This window comes from Amblyraja radiata, chromosome 25, assembly GCF_010909765.2.
Source record: "Amblyraja radiata isolate CabotCenter1 chromosome 25, sAmbRad1.1.pri, whole genome shotgun sequence".
In the NCBI taxonomy this organism is placed as follows: Eukaryota; Metazoa; Chordata; class Chondrichthyes; order Rajiformes; family Rajidae; genus Amblyraja; species Amblyraja radiata.
In genome coordinates this window covers 16,825,472-16,845,336 of record NC_045980.1, presented here as the reverse complement: position 1 = coordinate 16,845,336, position 19,865 = coordinate 16,825,472, and the positions used below count along the sequence as shown (strand labels likewise).

The 19,865-nt window shown below is 42.9% G+C and overlaps 1 protein-coding gene across 1 annotated transcript in view; it reads right to left on the bottom strand.

Moving 5' to 3' along the window:
* The window catches only part of cux2 (cut like homeobox 2), a 277,032-nt gene that overhangs the window by 141,454 nt on the left and 115,713 nt on the right, over nt 1-19,865 (bottom strand). Inside the window, exons 2-3 of the mRNA XM_033043025.1 lie at nt 7,857-7,967; nt 2,070-2,117 (exon numbers count right to left, since the gene is read on the bottom strand). Of these exons, the coding sequence (XP_032898916.1) occupies nt 2,070-2,117; nt 7,857-7,967 (159 nt within the window). The remainder of the gene's footprint in view (nt 1-2,069; nt 2,118-7,856; nt 7,968-19,865) is intronic.

Below are 19,865 nucleotides of genomic sequence, written 5' to 3'. Positions count from 1 at the left end.
AAAGTCCAGGCACCTTGTGTTTTAGGCAAGGGATGCATTCTTAAACAGCTGAGCGTAATTTTAAAACCGAGTAAATGAAACATATACCAGATTACGCTGCCAGGTGTATATTTGTGCACGTTATTCCAACAATACCAGCGTGTAAACAAGCTTTGGTGTTAAATGAACAAGCGTGTTATTCTAAAAACGTATTGATCAATCACGTATAAAGCTGTATCTGATTAGCAGCTCTGTGATTTCTTTATTCCCTGATGAAAATGCAACAATTCTCCAATGAGCTCACCAATCTTTTGCTTTCCACACACTTCTAGAAACTTTTACAGTCCACTTTTATGTTCCTTGCAGGTTTAACCCTGTATCATTCTTCTCAATCACATTCTTGGTACACATTCGCTGAATTTGACACTTCATAATCCTATTATGCCCCTGTTCCACTTAGGAAACCTGAACGGGAACCTCTGGAGACTTTGCGCCCCACCCAAGGTTTCCGTGCGGTTCCCGGAGGTTGCAGGTAGTGGAAGCAGGTAGGGAGACTGACAAAACCTCCGGGAAATGCACAGAAACCTTGGGTGGGGCGCAAAGTCTCCAGAGGTTTCCGTTCAGGTTTTCTAAGTGGGACAGAGGCATTAGGTTTAATATCCGATAGGAAAATGTATAAACCTCCTCTTTGAATCTAAGACTACTCTTAATTTTTTCCATTAATCATAGTAGTCACTATTTTTTTTGTGCTTTTTTCTCTGGAAGGAATGTGCAGCTGTGGCATTTATGGCTTTTGTTCCTTAATGTTATGTATTGCCTATCCACGGCCATGCCATTTAACCAAGTACAGCCAACTTGCTCTTAATGCATCCTTTGTAGTTTCTTTGTTTAAGTTTATGACCATAGGTTTTGGATTAAACCAGTTCACATTCCATCTTAAATGAAGTAGGAAGGCAGGGAGGGGGCTGGAGGGCAGTAGGTGGCAAGGGAGGAGGCAAGGGGGCAGGGGAAGGTAAAGATGGTGTGGAGAGAGTAAAAAAAAGTGGGAGGGGTGAGCGACACAGGAGGAGGCGGGGGGAGGGGGTGCGTGCTGGAGGAGGCAAAGCCAAGTTGGACCATCCAGGGTTTCGCCCGGAACGGGCACCGCTCCACAAGATCTAACGCGTGGGCTTTGGAAATGGTTGCAAATCTGTCGACTCAAAAATAATTTCACTTTATTTTGCACATGTGACAATAAAGCACTAATGAACAATTGGCCGTGAAATTAAAACATTTTTCTCTATGGCAACAGTAACATGGACTGAAGTTTATTTCTTCAATTTCTCCATGAAAAATATTAGCAGAGATGGGCTTTCAAATATCCTAGCTTGACCAGAATACTAGGTAAGACAGAAATATAACAGAGCAATAACACTCTGTCCGTGTATTGCAGATACTGTAAATTGTTGGGATTTAACAAAGCAGGCAATAATTTTCTGTGATGCAGTACACCATTTTATCAGCGTAGTCATGTACAAGTGATGAGATTTTATACCCATACAACGTGAATAATTAAGCATTTTATTCTGGAATGCCAGGACAGATATTGAAAGAAATTAATTTGGAGGTGCTTTGTCATTACAAAAAAAATAATGCAACATTTTTAAGTATACACACAACAATGTAACAATAACATCTAGGTACATTTAGGTTAAGATGACATGGAACAATAACACTGACATCGTAGCCCGAGTGCGGTCAGATGACAACAGTGTAAAATATAAACTGCAGAGCGAGTGAAAATGAATTACGAGGACAAATTATGGGGTTTATGAGGAATCTCAGATGTGATCTGCGAAGTTGAATAAAAGCAACAAGTATCTGCAACAATAGACGGGATTGGCACGACGTTTGGGAATTGGGAAAGAAGAGTAAGTGATGAACAGATACGAACCTCGGCTAAAAAACAAACCTGGCTCAATCGAGAGATACGAGGAACTTATTCAGTTTTAAAAGTATCTTGATTTTATCGAGTATATTTCAAGACAACAATGAACCTTTGGAAAAACATTGGGATTATTTTGTCATGCTATCAAATTTGAAAAGCTTACCTCAGCTTGGAAGGTCTTTAGGAGAGGTGCAACCATTTCTCTAATCTCCTGAAATACAAAGTTTTAAGATTAAACAATGATGTCAGCACAATCCACTCATGCAGAAGGTAGTTGAAGCAGGTACTATTGTAATGTTTAAGAAACAGTTAGACAGGTACGTGGATAGGACAGGTTTAGAGGGATATGTGCCAAATGCAGGCAGGTGGGACTAGTGTAGATGGGACATGTTGGTCGGGATGGGCAAGTTGGGCCAAAGGGCCCGTTTCCACACTGTAAGACTAATTAAACCTGCATCAACCACTTCCTGTGGCAGCTCATTCCATGAACCCACCACCCTTTGTTGAAAAAAAATGGCACCCAGATCCCCTCGATATTTAGACTCCCCCACCCTGGGAAATAAAGTCTATGATAATCCATATTATCCATTATTTTATAAACCTTCATTTAAAGAATTCTAACAGAATTGAGTGCAGCGAATAAACAGGAGAAGTTCGAGAAGAGTGACTTTGGAAGTCTTTCTGGAGCGGCCATAGGGAGAAGGAAGGAACCATAGATGCTGCTTCACACTGATGATAGACAAAATGCAGGCAGGTGAGACTAGTGTAGACGGAACATTGGTAGGTATGGGCAAGTCGGCGGGTCAGGCAGCATCTCTAGAGAAAAGGAATAGATCGAGACCCTTCTTCAGACTCCGGTGGAAGTAAGGTGGTTGTTACAGGCCAAAAAGGAATTTAAGTAGATTTGTACGGAAAATAAACAGGCACTATCGGCCCACCTCATCCAAACGGTCTGGATTTATCCTGTTTGCCTGGAAAAAGTCTGTATTTCCGTGCCTTTCTTATCGGAAGAATAAGAATGGCACATATAAAATTTCTTGAAAAGTGGTAAAGATTTATACAAAATCTGTCAAAATTAGATCTAATGCATCAACAGCCCGAATGCCTTTTAAATGTTGTAATTGTGCCTGCCACCGCCTGCTTGTTCTGAAAGAGGCTGGAATGAGAATTTTAACTAGATGAGAAGTTGAGTAAAGAGAGCCAATTGACGTCAACGAGAGCAGGGTCATCAAAAAGGTCAAACTTGGGGTAGGAAAGGCCAAGTCATAAAAGTTAAAATGCTGGAAACTTTCAGCAGGTCAGGCAGCTCTGGACAGGGCCGTGTTTATATTTCATGTCCAGAACTAGTCATCAGAACTAGAACACGTTTAGGAGGGAACGGGTTTTAAGCAGAGAAAAGGGCAGCGCAGTGATGCAGCAGTAGTGTTAGTAAGTAAGTAAGTTTTATTTATATAGCACGTTTTAAGTCAACTCGCATTGACACCAAAGTGCTTTACATAAATTAAATAATAAGTTTCATTACAAACCATAGAAAAAGGTTAAAAAAAAAAGAATAAAATGGACACAACACATTATAGAGTTCAACACAAACGTCCCCCCACAGCAGAATCAAAACTTTCCACTGTGGGGAAAGGCACCAGAAAGTTAAATCCTCTTCCTCTGTGAAACACCCGAGGTCGGGTGTTGATGCCTTACAGTGCCAGAGATCCGTGTTCAATCATAACTACGGGTGCTGTCTGTACGGAGTTGGTACATTCTCCCTGTGATCGCGTGGGTTTTCTCTGGGTGCTCAGGTTTCCTCTCAAATTCCGAAGACATACAGGTTTATAGGTTATTTGGCATCGGTAAAATTGTAAAATTGTCCCTAGTGTGTAGGATAGTGCTAATGTGTGCGGGGTGATCGCTGGTTGGTGTGAACTCTGTGGGCCGGCAGGCCTGTTTCCACGCTGTATCTCTGAAGAAATTCTAGGGACAGAGGGGTGTGCAGTGGGCGAGAGTAGTGTTCTGTAAGATTGACGAGTAGATGCCACAACAGGAAAAGGAAGTGGGAAAATTTGGCCCCCAAAAAAATCACGTGCACCTTTAGTTTCTGAAAGTGCCTTCAAAGATCCCCAGTACGAGCATCACAAATCCAGCTCACTGGCTGCAGTCTGAAGGGTCTCGATCCAAAACGTCACATATTCTCCATACCTTTGGAAGATTGACCCAATTTTCTCTTGTGTGCATAGTATCTTAGTGACAGGAAATTGCAGTCTCTAAGGGAATTTAAACTTGAATGCGGATGTGAAGCTCCTTGGCTCTGTTCTCCTTAGATAGACACAAAGTGCTGGAGTAACTCAGCGGGACAGGCAACATCTCGGGATAGAAGGAATGATTGACTTTTGGGTGAAGAAGAAGGGTCTCGACCCGAAATGTCACCAATTCCTTCTATCCCGAGATGCTGGTTGACCTGCTAAGTTACTCCAACACTTTGTGTCTATCTTTGGTGCAAACCAGCATCTGCAGTTCCTTCCTACACGCACGCTGCTTATTCCCTGAGCTTCTGCAATAACCCTTTATCTTGTACTTCACCATCAATGACCTGGAGAGCTGGTGCACAATACAAAGTACAACTTTGATATTCCTTCTGTTCTTACATTTGGACTCGGTCTAATTTTGAAAGATTTTAAAATACATTTTCTCCACCCTCCAAAGAACGTTATCATTTAATTTCACATCATATTAACACAAGATATACCTGTGTTAAATATCAGGAAGCTTGGGAAATCTTTGAAATTAAGCAGAATACAGAATAATAATGTATGTTCAATCTATGTGAGAGTTGAGTAGACATTTTTTCTCACTCAAACAGCTGCATAAATGGGTGGTGAGAGGCTTTAGACATTAGAGATACAGCGCAGAAACAAGCCCTTCAGCGCACTGAGTCCACGCTGACCAGCGATCACCCCATATATTCACACTATCTGGCACACCAGGGACACTTTACAATTTTTACCAAAGCTGATTAACCTGCAAACCTGTACATCTTTGGAGTGTGGGAGGAAACCAGAGCACCCGGAGAAAAGTCATGTGGTCATTGATACAAACTCCATACAGACGGCACCCGTAGTCAGGATCGAACCTGGATCTCTGGCACTGTGAGGCAGCAACTCTACTGCTGCGCCACTTTGCCGCGCAAACTCTCAACGCTTATAGAAGAGACTTTTAATAGACCGAGAGCTGTAACCTGCAGGTCTTTCAACGGAGAGCTGGAACGTAGGAGCAACTGAAATAGTGCCACTCATCAGGGTGGCATGAGCACAATGGGCCGAATGCTCGGTAGCTATCCTGCAAATTTCTACCTTATTCATTGATAACAATGCCAATAATTTAACCAACACTGACTGTGCTTTCCACCAATACCTAAACAATAATTATGAGGTAACAGGAGGTTTTCAGATTAAAGTCATCTATGCTGACCTCTGTTGACTAATGGTTTAAATGCAGACTGCTATAATGCAGTATTATTGGGTTATTCTCTGGTGCAGGTAGCTTACTGTTCTCTCCAATAAAAAAACGTCTTATCCACTATACAGTCATCATCTCCCCAGAAGCTTCTAGTAAACTGAAATAGAACATTTTAAAATTGGGATTATCTTTATCCAGCTTCCACAACCTGCCAGATCAACAGCTCCTCCCTCATACAATTCATATATAGTTTTTTTTCTCTCCTTCCATCTGGGTTAGAGTAGCTTTAAAATATTGGCCGCCTCACCATTTCTTTTGATAAAACTGCTCCGCTGCATCGAAAATACAAACCCCCCCCCCCCCCCCCCCCACAATAATTAACACAATAATGCGAGCGGTTGCCTCCCAGCGCCAGAGACCCAGGTTCGATCCTGACTATGCATGCTGTCTGTACAGAGCATGTAAATTCTCTGTGACTGGGTGGGTTTTCTCCGGATGCTCCGGTTTCCTCCCACATCCCAAAGACGTGTGGTTTTGTAGATTAATTAGCGACTAAAATGGTCCCAAGTATGCAGGATAAAATTAACGTAGGGTGATTTGCTGGTCATCATGGACTCGGTGGGCTGAAAGGCCATTTTCCACGCTGTATCTCTAAACTAAACTGCTTTAAAACATTTCAGCAGCACCTCACTGCACTTGTACATTTCTCCAAAGAAAATGGAGCCGATTGTTTCTTCTCGGGTGTAATAGGCTCCGGTTTGCAGCAGCTGCTTAAAACAACTCCATACTACATGTTCTCACATCATCAGCGCCAAAAATAATCCAAACTTAAAAAAAAAAATTGGTACCTGTACAACATTAATGTCGACCAAATAGGCCTTTTCAGGCAAGGACCAAATTTAAAAAATGTGTCAAATTCAATTGGACTCATGGTGAAACAGTTTTTAGAACAAATCCAAGCAGTCTTAAATGACAATCTGCTGGGTCAAATGACGCACACTTCACGATTTCAGTTCTCCACCCTCATACTGACGCATCCATTACCACCACACAAAACCAAAACTGTCTCAAAGCATCAACTTCTCAACAATGCAAAAAACTTTCTCCTGAGTGTCTATGCAACATCAGCAGGTCACAATCAAATTAAGATCATGGGGGCACCTGTATTTTGATCAAAGACACAATCTACACACAAATATTGTTACGGCTGGCTTATAGTCATAACAGCTTTTTACTTAAAGTTCATGTAAAGTAGCAATAAGCTTCCATGTGAGCTAATGGGGACCTTTGAAACCATTACAGCTATGGGGGCACCATCTCCAGAATTAGAAGGCAAACTCTGGTAGGAGATATAGAGTAAATAGCAAGTACATAGAACAGTACAACGCAAGAACAGACCCTTTGCCCTGCATAAGAACAATTGGAACTGAACCACAATGGAAGTTTGCTTCAATTCTCAATCCATGCCTGGATGATGCAGATATATTGGAATAGGCTTCTTAGTTACTTTGGCCAAGAGGAAGCTAAAGTGGGAAAATATTTCCTCTTTTGGAAAAGCAAGCCTGATTAGCCAGAGTCTTGCTTTCCCCTTCTCTCCATCTTTCCCCATCCTAGTTTCACTGTCCTCCTGATTAAATGTAACTGATTGTATGTCTCGTTATCGCCTTGCCCTCAACTATCAATGAACCATTCTACATTTTCCTTGATCATCGTCACCCTTGATCTGTGTTTTCACACCGTACCCTTCCATATCTCTATGCCTCCATCTCCCCTGACTCAGGCTGAAGAAGGGTCTTGACTTGAACCGTCACTCATTTCTTCTCTCCAGAGATGCTGCCTGTCTTGCTGAGTTACCCCAGCATTTTGTGTCTATCTTAATATATTTTGGTTAGCTCTGGCAAGTTTCAAATGATAAGTTACCAATTAATATTCCATTGCCATTTCATCTTTGGCTGCATTAAGGACTTTGGGGGGGGGGGGGGGGGGTTTGCATTAGAATGGGTTATTAATTTATTGAATATTTATGTACAGGTCCACCACCACCAATTTTCAGGCACCCTTGATTCCAGATCCTTTCTGGATTATCCATTTTGCCGGTCCAACTGAGGTTAGGGCCTCCAGGAGGAGTCTACTTAGTCTGTCAATGGACCGAGATACCAGCCCCAGCAGGTCCGGAGCTCCAGAGCCCCAGCCGCTTGGGACTAATTCAACCCGCTGACCCCAATGAGATTAGGATCGGCCGCCTCATCCGACCTAGGCGCCACATTTTAGGGGGTCTTCTGGGTGAGATTTTAAGTGATTTGGTGCAGATTAAAGGAGATGCCAGGCCCTCAGTTGCCGGATAATCGGTGGCAGACCTGTATTATTCACAAGTGTGTCACAGGCCTGTGATGTTGCTGCAAATAAGAATGTCATTGTTCTGTTGTCAGTACATATGACAATTAAACACTGGTGAATCTTAGACTTACTGAAATATTAGTTAGGCATTTGGAGAAGCACATACCTCTGGCACATTTCTTTTGAATTCGCGACTCAGTTCTATCAGATGCTTGTGAGATTGCTCGCTCTCTTCCTGGCGAGCCGCTAGTTCAGACGCAACAGAGTTCAGCTCCTTCTGCGAATGAGATAACAAACAGGCAAATTATTAGAGGAAGTTAAACATGTCCTGAAAGATTTATCACAAGCCTGGTTCCAATAGTGAGCTGCCAAGTAGGTTTGGAAGCAGAGTGAGAAACCTTTAGATATCTCTTTACCTGCAGAGATTCATCACCAACCCAAACTGAAAATGGCTTCAAGAGCCTCAGGGATTGGAAACACAAGGAACTGCAGGTGCTGGTTTACAAAAAAAGACACAAAGTGCTGGAGTAACTCAATCAGACGGCATCTCTGGAGAACATGGATAGGTAATGTTTTGGGTGGGGACTGAAGAAGGGACCTGCCCTGATACATCAGATGTCTGTGTTCTCCATGGATGCTGCCTGGCCCACTGAGTTACTCCAGCACTGCGTATTTTTTTGCAGGGATTGAAGTTAATTGAAATCACCATCGTGAGGCTCACTGTTAGTTTTAGTTAAAAAAATTATTTTTTTTACAAAAGTGTCGCAATGTGATACTTTCGAAACAAGTGTCATCTTTTTGCAACATGCTCTGTGGGTCAAGGTAATTAATTAATGCCCAACCATTGCTGTGTCATCTAATCTCAGTCTCTCTCCTGTGTGACAGACAGCACCTTCAGCAGTAGTGTCTTGGGTGAGGAGGGGAAATAATGGCCAGGTATCTGGTCCAGGATAAAATTCTGATGTCTCAGTTGGAAGGCCAAAGCTGAGGGCAAGGCTTAGCTCAGCCCACTGATAATCATCATCAACATTGTACGACACATGGGGTATTGTGGACATCTGGAGTATGGTGTACCGCTTTGGACACCCTGCCTTAGGAAGGGTGTCACTCAGCTGGAAAGAGTGCAGAAAAGATTTACAAGGATGTTGCCTGAACAATGTGGAGAGGTTAGGCAGGCTCGGACGTTATTCTTTGGAATGCAGGAGGCTGAGGGTGATCTTGTAGAGGTGTATAAAACCATGAAGGGATTAGATATGGTGAATGCAAAGAGTCAACATCCAAGAGGACACAAGTTTAAGGGGAGAGGGGAAAGAACCCGATGGGCAACTTTTTCACTCAGAGGGGAGTGAGTATATGGAACATGCTGCCAGAGGAGGGAGTTGTGGCAAGTACCACAATATGATTTAAAAGGCAGTTAGACAGGTACATGGATAGGAAATGTTAAGACGGATATGGGCTAAACACAGGCAAATGGGATTAGCTTATATGGGCATCTTGCTCATAGACAAGTTAGCTCAAAGGGCCAGTTTCTGTGCCGTATGACTTCATGTGCATGGTTTGGCCACTTGGGTGATGGGTCAGAGGGCAAGCACTGCCCACCTCTCAGCAAGGAAGCAACACTGAGGATGGGTAGAAAGGGAAGAACATGGATCGGAGGAGGAGTAGAATTAAGGGAAGACAGGGAAGCAAAAAAGTACCGAAATCCAGGGATGTGAACAAAGAATTTTTACTCAGAAGAAAATTCATAAATTCCAACTTCACACAATTTGAAAAAATGTCATTCGATTGAATGTGGTGTTTTTTGTGTATACCACACTGCAAAGTATACAACCATTATAAAATATTCATTACACAAATGAAAATGTTCAACTATCATTTGCATCAACTGTTACACAGCAGGTTCAGGAATTATGACAGATTATATAGTTCAAACCACAGAAACAAAGTGAATTTGAAACTTAAGTAAATCAATCATAAATAATGGCATTTTGTCACTGAGATTTAACTAGTGCAAAAAAATAAATAATTCTATCTGCAAATTACTTTAAAATGTGAACACAAAACCTTGTTTCCCTATCCCTTCGTGAGCTACATTATAATATCATTCCTAAGTCACAATGGAGCTAATTTTGTTTGATGTCTCAATTGTCAAATGTGTTTCAATATGATTCAATGTCCTTTCAATATGTTTATTTAGCAAGTGGTCGAATACTCATATCAATGCTGTTGACTCAAATATTGGCAAAAGCATTGTCAATGCTCCATAGTTTCAGCTAATTCTAATGTGAGACATGCTAAGAAATTTGCCAACAGTCAATATAAAAGATCAGTTGCTTTTATGGAATTAGCCTTCCGGTCACCCACCAGAAGTGTCTGCAGATATAGATCAATTGTCTAAAATCAGTATTATTAAGTTTAACAAGGTCAGATAACCTTTGTATATGAAGGCTGCAATAATTTATCTACAAAGTGTGGGCCGGGAGAATTCCATAAAAAGACACATTTGGATAGCTTACCACTTGTGAAACTCTTTTCTCCAAACATCAATACTCCAGAAACACAGCTTGACAGGAAAGTTTAAGTCTTCATTATATGCCATGGCAACATCGCACACCATGCATCTATTAAGCTATGTATGAAGTTACAAGGTGTGAAATGAATTCAGCTATAGATAATTACTGGCAGGAAATCAGATGGCTTTAAAGAATTAATGAGTAAACTGTATAAAGATGTAAGCTTGGAAGATTAAAAATTAAAAGCAGCATTAAGACTGAGCTCTATCAAACGAAGACACTTCAGGGACTTGGCCATTGGTGTGATGGGTATAACCAGTGCAGGCTGGCCAGGAAGAGCGGGTTGCAAATGCTGCACGATGACAGTGAAGAACAAGGCAAACACTCCAACCAATCTTAGCATTCCAGGCATGGAAATAGCCAAAGAAAAATCAGTTCCCTCCTCCTTCATTATGCAGTCAAAGCCTGCTGGATAACATGAATGTCAAGCAAAGACAAGAGAAGATGCAGAAACAAAGAACATTGAATTGAATACATTTTATTAGCCAAGTATGTATACATACAAGGAATTTGCCTTGATGCTTGGCTCGCGATTAACAACACGATATACAGTAAACAATTAAGAATAAAACATTATAATTTAAACATGAAGAATTAAATAAAATACCAGAGCAAAAGGAGGCTACAGACTTTTGGTTGTTGAGTAGAGCTACTGCTCGTGGATAAAAGCAGTTTTTAATGTCTGGCTGTGGCGGCTTTGACAGTCCGGAGTCGCCTTGCAGTGGAAAGTGCTTCGAAGAGTTTATGGCCAGGGTGAGAGGGGTCAGAGATGATCTTACCCGCTCGCTTCCTGGCCCTTGCAGTGTACAGTTCGTCGACGGGGGGAAGGTTGCAGCCAACAACCTTCTCGGCTGATCGAACGATGCGCTGCAGTCTCCGGATGTCATGTTTGGTGGCTGAGCCAAACCAGACCATGATGGAGAAGGTGAGGTCAGACTCTATGATGGCAGTATAAAACTGGACCATCATTGCCTGTGGTAGGTTGTGTTTTCTCAGCTGCCGCAGGAAGTACATCCTCTGTTGGGTATTTTTGACTGGAGAGTCGATGGTGGCCCCCCATTTAAGGTCCCTGGAGATGATGGTTCCGAGGAACTTAAATGACTCCACAGATGTGACTGTGGTGTTGTTGATGGTGAGTGGGGGGAGGGGGAGCTCTCCTAAAGTCTACAATCAATTCCACTGTCTTAAAAGCATTGAGCTTCAGGTTGTTGCGCTGGCACCAGAACGCCAGCTGTGTCACTTCCTGTCTGTAGGCAGATTCCTCCCCATCCTGGATCAGTCCAATCAGCGTTGTGTAGTCTGCAAACTTGAGAAGCTTGACAGAGGAGTCAGTGGAGGTGCAGTCGTTGGTGTAGAGGAGAGGGGAGAGTATGCAGCCTTGCGGTGCTCCTGTGCTGATGGTCTGCGGGTCCGAGATGTGCTTTCCCAGCCTCACATGCTGCTTCCTGTCTGTCAGGAAGTTGCTGATCCACTGACAGAGGGGTTCAGGCACAGTCAACTGGGAGAGTTTGGAGTGTAGTAGCTCTGGCACAATGGTGTTGAATGCAGAGCTAAAATCCACAAACAAAATCCTTGCATCCTGGCAGTCTAGGTGCTGGATGATGAAGTGCAGGCCTAGGTTAACTGCGTCATCCACTGATCTATTGGATGCAAACTGCAGGGCGCCCTGAGAGGGTTGTGATATTTTTCAGGTGGGCCAGCACAAGTCTTTCAAGGGTCTTCGTGAGGTCAGTGCGACAGGCCTGTAGTCATTAAGACCAGTAATGCTGGTTTATTCCAAAGATAGACGCAAAGTGCTGGAGTAACTCAGCGGGTCAGGCAGCATCTCTGGAGTAAAAGGATGGGTGACGTTTCGGGTCAGGACTGAAGACGGGTTCCGATCCAAAATGTCACCCATCCTTCTTCTCCAGAGATGCTGCCCGACCTGCTGTGTTACCCCCGCACTTTGTGTCAATCTAAAGACACGAGAAGACTCGCCTTCCATGTCCCCGCAAAAGGACAATCTAGCGACTGATTAGTAGAAGGGTAACAGACACCCATGATTTATAACTGAAAGGTCAGAATGCCTTTGGAAGAGGGGAGAACAGTAAAGGGGGTCTTTTGGAAGGACCATGGGCTTTTTGCACCATTATTAGGAGCTCTAATTTATTGATTTTAGTTTTGATGATGTTATCTATGAGTACTGTGATTACTGGCCTGTTGTGCTGCCTTAAGACTTTCAATATTTCATTGTTGGTACCCATGACAATTAAACAGTCTTCCTCTTTGGCCAAGTTCCCCGAACAGATGCAAATTTAAAAAAAGAGATGTAAATAATACAATTTACCCTGACCGAAAACAAACGGTGACCCTTTCACAGCCGTGCTTTCCTCCGTTTGATGCCGCAACTAATTGCAATCAACAGCAGATATCTGACACAGCGACGGCATCAGCAAAATTGGTGCTGAGAGCACAGAATCTTTGTCTAAAAATAATCAGACATTCTGTGCACTGCTGTTTGTCATAATGGTAATCGATGCTGGAGGCTTTGGATTCCATCAATTTATAGATCTCAACTATCCTGCCTTGTGATTGTGTTCTGCACATACTGCCAAGGCAGCACGGGGCACTGGATGATGAAGATAAGCCCAGGTCCTATTCAGACATCCTTTATCAGTCCTGCTTTCTGCAATGCAAAGATGGCTTGAACACATAAAGATTAGTTTACGAGCTTCCATGTCAAATTTAAGAGTATTGATCAATAAATCAAATCGCACAAAATCAATCAGCCAAGCCTAGGAAATCCATTATTGTCGTTTCCCAAAGGCAGCAGGCAGCGCACAAATTCCATCTAAACTGCATTCTCTGGCGTGCTGCCAGCCACTCGTCCGTCTAATAGACTCCGCAGTAGACGGACACAAACCCAGCAGAATAGCAATAAATTTCTCATCAAATAGCAGATACAGACATGAGATGAACAGCTGCTCTTATCTGACAAAGCTTTTGTGCTCGATTGAAATAAACAGTTATCCGCAGACTCTTGCTCGATGGACCACCCCCCTATGCCAGCCTCACCCCCAGCCACTGCAGCACACAGGTATATTCTGCTGACTGCTTCAATCAGATAATTTAGACCGACTTCATGCCTCTTCCCTCCAAAGTGGAATCAAATGTGAACAGTTGCCGGAACCAGGCAGTCTATAAACAGACCATCTAGGGAACCTGCACTAATTCAGGCTGCTGACAGAGACCTACTTGTAGTTCCCATCAAGCAGAGATGACCTTAAAAAAACAAACAAATACTGTAATGTGCTCACCAATAAGACCCAAATGCACTACAAAAGACTTTGAACAAATTGCATCCCATTAGGAATGGGCTTGATTGATTAAAGGACCTGTTATACTCGAAGCTGCCTGCTGTAAATCCAGCACAGGTTCAGGAGGGCTATTGCAAACATTCACACCAGCATAGGCGGAAGAGAGGTAAAAAAAAAAAGATCAACCACCCTCAGAATTATAACTTTTGAGTTGTCCGTCTCAGAAGCCTGAAGGTGCAGCCTCGTGAAATACAGCAAGATAAACTCCAGCTAACGATGACCAGTGGTGAATGAACTAAACACAGGTTGCATGCTTGGCTCATTTCAAACCAGAGTGTCGTGAAACCAAGCATTGGAGTTAAATCTTACCAGAGTCAAAATCTAATCAATACCTTGAGGCGTGCAAAAAAAAGTTTTAGTTTTAGAGAAACAGTGTGGAAACAGGCCCTTCGACCCACCGAGTCCACAACAACCAGCAATCACCCATTCACTAATTCTATCCCACACTGGTGACAATTTACAGAAGCCAATGAACCTACAAACCTGCATGTCTTTGTCATGTGGGAGAAAACCGGAGCACTCAAAAGAAACTCATGCAGTGACAAAGAGAACATGCAAACTCCGTACAGACAGCAGCCAAAAATATTTGCAGGTTTAGAAAACATAGTAAAGAAAAATAAGTGGCAGCAAACGTGTGCATGAGAAGGTTCCATGAACGGCAATTTAGAAATAACCAAATAACCTGTTGCCGGCAGCGTTGGCTGAAGGTTAAATGTTGGTAACATGGAGCTTCTGCAGTTTGCTTTGAAGCCACGTAATATTGGGCATGGAAGATAGAGACCCCAGTGGAAAAGCGCACCTTCGGCGCTACAGCACCCTCTTTGTGCTTGGCCTAGAATGTTCTCTCAGATAGTACGGTGGCTTGAATTCTGTGTGTTTTATCGTGATATGTTCCGGAACAGAACAATGAAATTCTTACTTGCAGCAGCAGCACAACAGGTTTGTAAAGACAGTAGTCAACAAATAATATAATAAGCAAACATAAAAACAAATTAGTTCGCTAAATTTAAAAAAAAATTGTGCAAAAAGCAAAACAAAGCCTCAAGTCCCTAGTGCAATCAAGGCAGTTCGTAGCTCAGAGTTTAGTTGGAGTTCATTGCCTTCAAAAAAAGTTGTTGGGAAGAAGCTGTTCCTGGACGTTACAGTTTTCAAGCTCCTGCACCTTCTACCCGATGGCAGGAGGGAAATGAGCGAGTGTGGCCAGGGTGGTGCATGGCTAGACCAGCGTGCAGATATACGCACCATGGACAAAGTAGCATTAAAGGAACATGAAGGGCAATGGGAGATTCATAGGGGAATCATTAAAAGGGTGGGGTGGTAAAAGAATTGATTAGATAGTTCAGAGTTGTGTATCATTGAAGAAATAGAAATGAAAGTAGACACTGAGTTCTGGAGTAACTCAGCGGGTCAGTCGGCATCTCTGGAAAACATGTATAGACGATGTTTCAGGTTGGGACCCTTCTTCAGACTCAAGAAGTCCGAAGAAGGGTCCCAACCCGAAACGTCACCCATCTAATGTTCACCAGCGATGCTGCGTGACACACCGAGTTATTCCAGCACTCATCCATTTTTTTGGTAAACCAACATCTGGAGTTCCTTTTGCCTACAAAATAAAGTTAATGGTGGATTTGAACTGAGTTTGACTTACACAGGCAAGCGTGCAATGTTTTGGGGAAATGCTGGTCTCACTAGAATTGAAATCAGTCTGTACTTATTATCCTTCCCTCTCCCAAGGGATTTTTCTGGTTAATTTCTGTCAAAGATGAAACTAAGCAGCTTATATTCAGCAATAAATTAACAATAAGCGCACTAAACGATTTGATAACTCGCTGTGCAATTATGCGACTTAAGTTCAAAGTTCTCCGAGAGAATGATGTGATTTCTCATTCTCTCGGGTGGAAATAAAGTGTGCGGTATGTTTAAAAAGTGGGATTTTTTTCCCGATTTACGTAGTCCATGAAATTTATGTTGAGGTCGGAGTCGGAGTCGGGACTTTTTCACCGACTGACTCCACAGCCCTGGTTTTCTCCCTTGTGGTTGCAGAGAATTACATAATGTTTTCTCTTCCCAGAGTCCAGATATATAAGAACACATTACAAAAAACCTCAAAAGCAAAAGGTGTTTACAGATATAATTTGACCGAAAACTGTTACTGCCACAAATTGACCTCTCAAGCACTCACTTACAAATTACAAGCCTGTACATAGACAAAAAAAATCTCTGATCATTTTAATTGTGTGATTTGACGGGTTGGTCGCTGAGTGGAGAAGCCATAAATATGATGTATTGCATCATCATATGTCAGACAGTGTTAGGATGATGAGCAACTGTGAACAAGCAAACCAAATGGCACTGTTACAAAGATCCAGCAGCAGATTTTAATGAACCTTCAACAAAGAGGAAGGCAAAGAAAAACTTGACTTCCAGTCAAGAAAAGATTTTCCAAGGAATATTTTCACCCCACCATCTACAGACTTGCAAATTCTGATCACCATTATATAGTTAGACCGACTCCACCCCTCTTCCAATCACCCCCTCACCCGTATCAATCTATCACTTGCCAGGCTTTGTCTCGCCCCCACCTCTTTTTTTTAGGCTTTAACCCAGGCCATCAATCTGAAGAAGGGTCCTGACGTGAAATATCCTCTCTTGGCCCAAGATGGTGCCCAACACAGGTGACTGTGTGCTAGTCACAGATGTAGATCTGGAATCACGCATTACAATCGCTCCACTCTTTTAAATCTATCTGTAACGCTGAGAATGGCTTGACTGGAATCATGTATTGTCTTTCCGCTGACTGGTTAGCACACAACAAAAGCTTTTCACAGTACCCCAGTACATGTGACAATAAACTCAACTCAGCTGTCCATTCCCTCCATAGAAGCTGCCTGACATATCTCAAGATCCCAGCGTCTGCAGTTTCTTGTCTCTCATCAGTCACTTCCTAACCCACAAAACCAGAGGGGAAAGATGTCACCTTTGATCCCAATGGTCAGCCTAGTGTCTAATAGACCACAATGACCATGCAATAGTTCAATTTACAAACTCTGAATTTAAACTGAATTATATTTATTAAACAATTACAAATTTACCAGAAGGACATAACATAACTTCCTAAGCTTGCATACATTTGTACCCTCATTTCAGGATAAAAATTGCCCGTGGAAAGCACCAACATGTCTAAATAAACAGTTAGCAGCGAAGCTTCAGTATCTGAGTTATCACCATCTGAGATAGCTGGATCAAGAGAAGGCAATTACAAATGGAAGCAAGTCCTTCTTAAAACTTCTCCTTTGTGCTGCATCTCGACGTGTACCCATTTCTCTCCTTGCCCCCCCCCCCCCCCCCCCCCCCCCACCCCACCCCTTCCACTAGTTTCCCTTCCTCTGGCTTCACAATTTGTGCCTCTTCCATCCTTATCTTCATATCTCACACTTTTTGTCTTTCTTTTCCGGCTTTTGTTCAGCCATCTGCCAGACATACCAGACGTTATCCAGCCCCCATCTCTCTTCCACCTTTCTCTCACCCCCTGACCTGTGTCCCCCCCCCCCCCCCACCACCACCATCACTGAAGGAGGGGGGGGGGGAAGGAAAGGGAAAAAAAGGGCTTGTGGGGGATAAAGGGGGTGGGGCTTGTTAGAGGTCACCTAAAATTGGATTGGCCAGGTTCTGACTAGCCAGTCACTGATTTAGAGCTAGCCTAATTTATTTCTAGTCTCATTCATCTCTGTAGGTGTTGGATTAAAAAAATTAAAAGCTGTTCCCAAATAGCCTGTCAAGGGGATTCCCACTGTTCGAGTGTGACTCAGTACTTCTGCTTCATTTCAGTATGAATTAAGTAGCTGAATGGTAGAGACCATTGAGGATAAACCTGATTGATATAAGACCCAATGCGGAAAATACAGGAAGGAAGTTTCACACGGTCTGATAGCAATGGCTTAATTATATTAACCTTATTATTCCACTTTAAGCCCATACCTCTGGATAGCTCCCAACATTTTCAGTTTGTAATGGTAACTCGTTCTAAACTAAAGTGATTCTGAGCCAAATGAAGCTTGCTGAACCTAAGTGATGGTTACTTCATTCATAGGGAAACTGTTTGATTGTTTCAATGGAGGGTTCATGCTATCCAAGATGTTCCTTCTGCCAATGGTCCAACAGTCTGGCATCCCATCATGATCATAAATCACCAAGAGTAGAATGCCAGAGCTAAGAGAAGGTCCATGTTCTGATACTGTTTTCAACCCCAACACCCAGCATGGACAAGACCACATGGAACAGCACATTCAGTTTTGGGCTGTGTGTTTAGAAGATAGGCTTAAGATAGACACAAAAAGCTGGAGTAACTCAGTGGGTCAGACAGCATCGCTGAAGAAAAGGAATAGGTGACGTTTCGGGTCGTGACTTGTTTTGGAGTCAGTGCAGCAAAGTTCACAAGATTTATTCCTGGGACACTAGATTGTCCGTTGACTTGTGTTGCTTCCGTTGCATCCCAAGAACAAGGAACATTGCGGTCAGGCCTCGTCTTGAGCAGGTTTTGCTCGAATTATATATCTCTACTAAAGGCTCGCCACATCGTACTGGAGGACATCACCACACCTTTCCTGCAACCAGGTATCAGCCAGACCTGCAATCTGACGGCATGCAAGCTGCTGTCCAACTAATATTTTACATTGAAGGTACACAAAAATGCTGGAGAAACTCAGCGGGTGCAGCGGCATCTATGGAGCGAAGGAAATAGGCAACGTTTTGGGCCGAAACCCTTCTTCAAATTTATATTGTTGTACCATCACTTTATATTCTCCACTCTTCCTCCATAACCACTTTACTGACCAATGCTGCTGCCCTCGATGATTATTGGACATGTGAACCAAGGTCACACTGCCCTTCAGTGCTCCGAGTTCTTCCATTCCAGCATTGGTAGTCTTCCCATTGTTTTAAGATTAAACTCCATTTGCCATGGCTCACCTAAACTTGCCAACTCATTACTATCGGTCTGTAGCCAAAGACTACTCTCCTTATAATACACATTACCAATTTTAATGTGTAGGAAAGAACTGTAGATGATGGTTTATACTGAAGATAGACACAAAGTGCTGGAGTAACTCAGCAGGTCAGGCAGCATCTCTGGAGAAAAAGGATGGGTGACGTTTCAGGTTGGAACCCTTCTTCAGACTTATATCTTCATTCTTTTATCAACTGGTTCTTCGGACCAATTTTAACGTCACCCGAGACTTTACCAATACTTCCTCCTACATAATGCCTCCTCTATTGTTTGTGTAACAACCTACAAGGATCCCAGCTCCAATTCCTGCACTGCATGTGCTACAGCACTGGTCACAGGCTTCCAATCGCAAGGGAACCATCACCCTGTGTCCTATCACCACGCCAGGTCGCCCCATTGTCCAGCATCCCATGGCTTGTTATCTTTTTGGGTCCATCTTCCACTTAGAGCTTCCAAGGCCTGGCTGGAGACCACAGAATATATCAAATGCACTCCTTTCATCAACACACTTGGTCACCTCCTCAAATGGAGCCATACACAATCCCCCCTTAAAGCCATGCTTTGAGCTGACCTGTGGATTCCCAGTTGGAACCTCCTCCACTCCCCTCTGCACTATACAAATGGGGAAAAGTCGCATTTAGTATCTGAATTAATAAGGGAAATCTCATATAACATGGGATCAATTGGCAAACTGGACTCTAACAAGACAGTAAGGAAAATCAACCCACACGCAGTACAGTCTTGAAGAAGTCCAGGAGATCTCATTGAGGCGTACAAAATACTGAGAGATTATATATTCTGGTAATTGATCCTGTTTCTTTTGGTTGCAGAGTCTCACTATAAGGCATCAGTCATTTAGAACTAAACAGATACATTTCTTAATGTAGGTGATAATAAACCTTTGCAATTCTCTATCCCAGAGGGCTCAGTCATTTAGTTAATAGAAGAGATTTGTCAGTGCTGAGGGAATCAGGGGTTATGGGGATTGTGAGACACTGTTGTGGGTGCAGGGATTGAGATAGGGAAAAGTACTTGAATAACAAATATTACAGGAGATAGACACAACATGCTGGAGTAACTCAGCAGATCAGGCAGCATCTCTGGTGAAAAGGAATAGGCGATGTTTCAGGTCGAGACCCCTCCTCAGACTGAGAGTCGGGGAGAGGGAAACCTGATCTTTCTGAGAAACCAGGGTTTTCCTCCCCCGACTGAAGGAGGGTCTCGACCCGAAACATCATCCA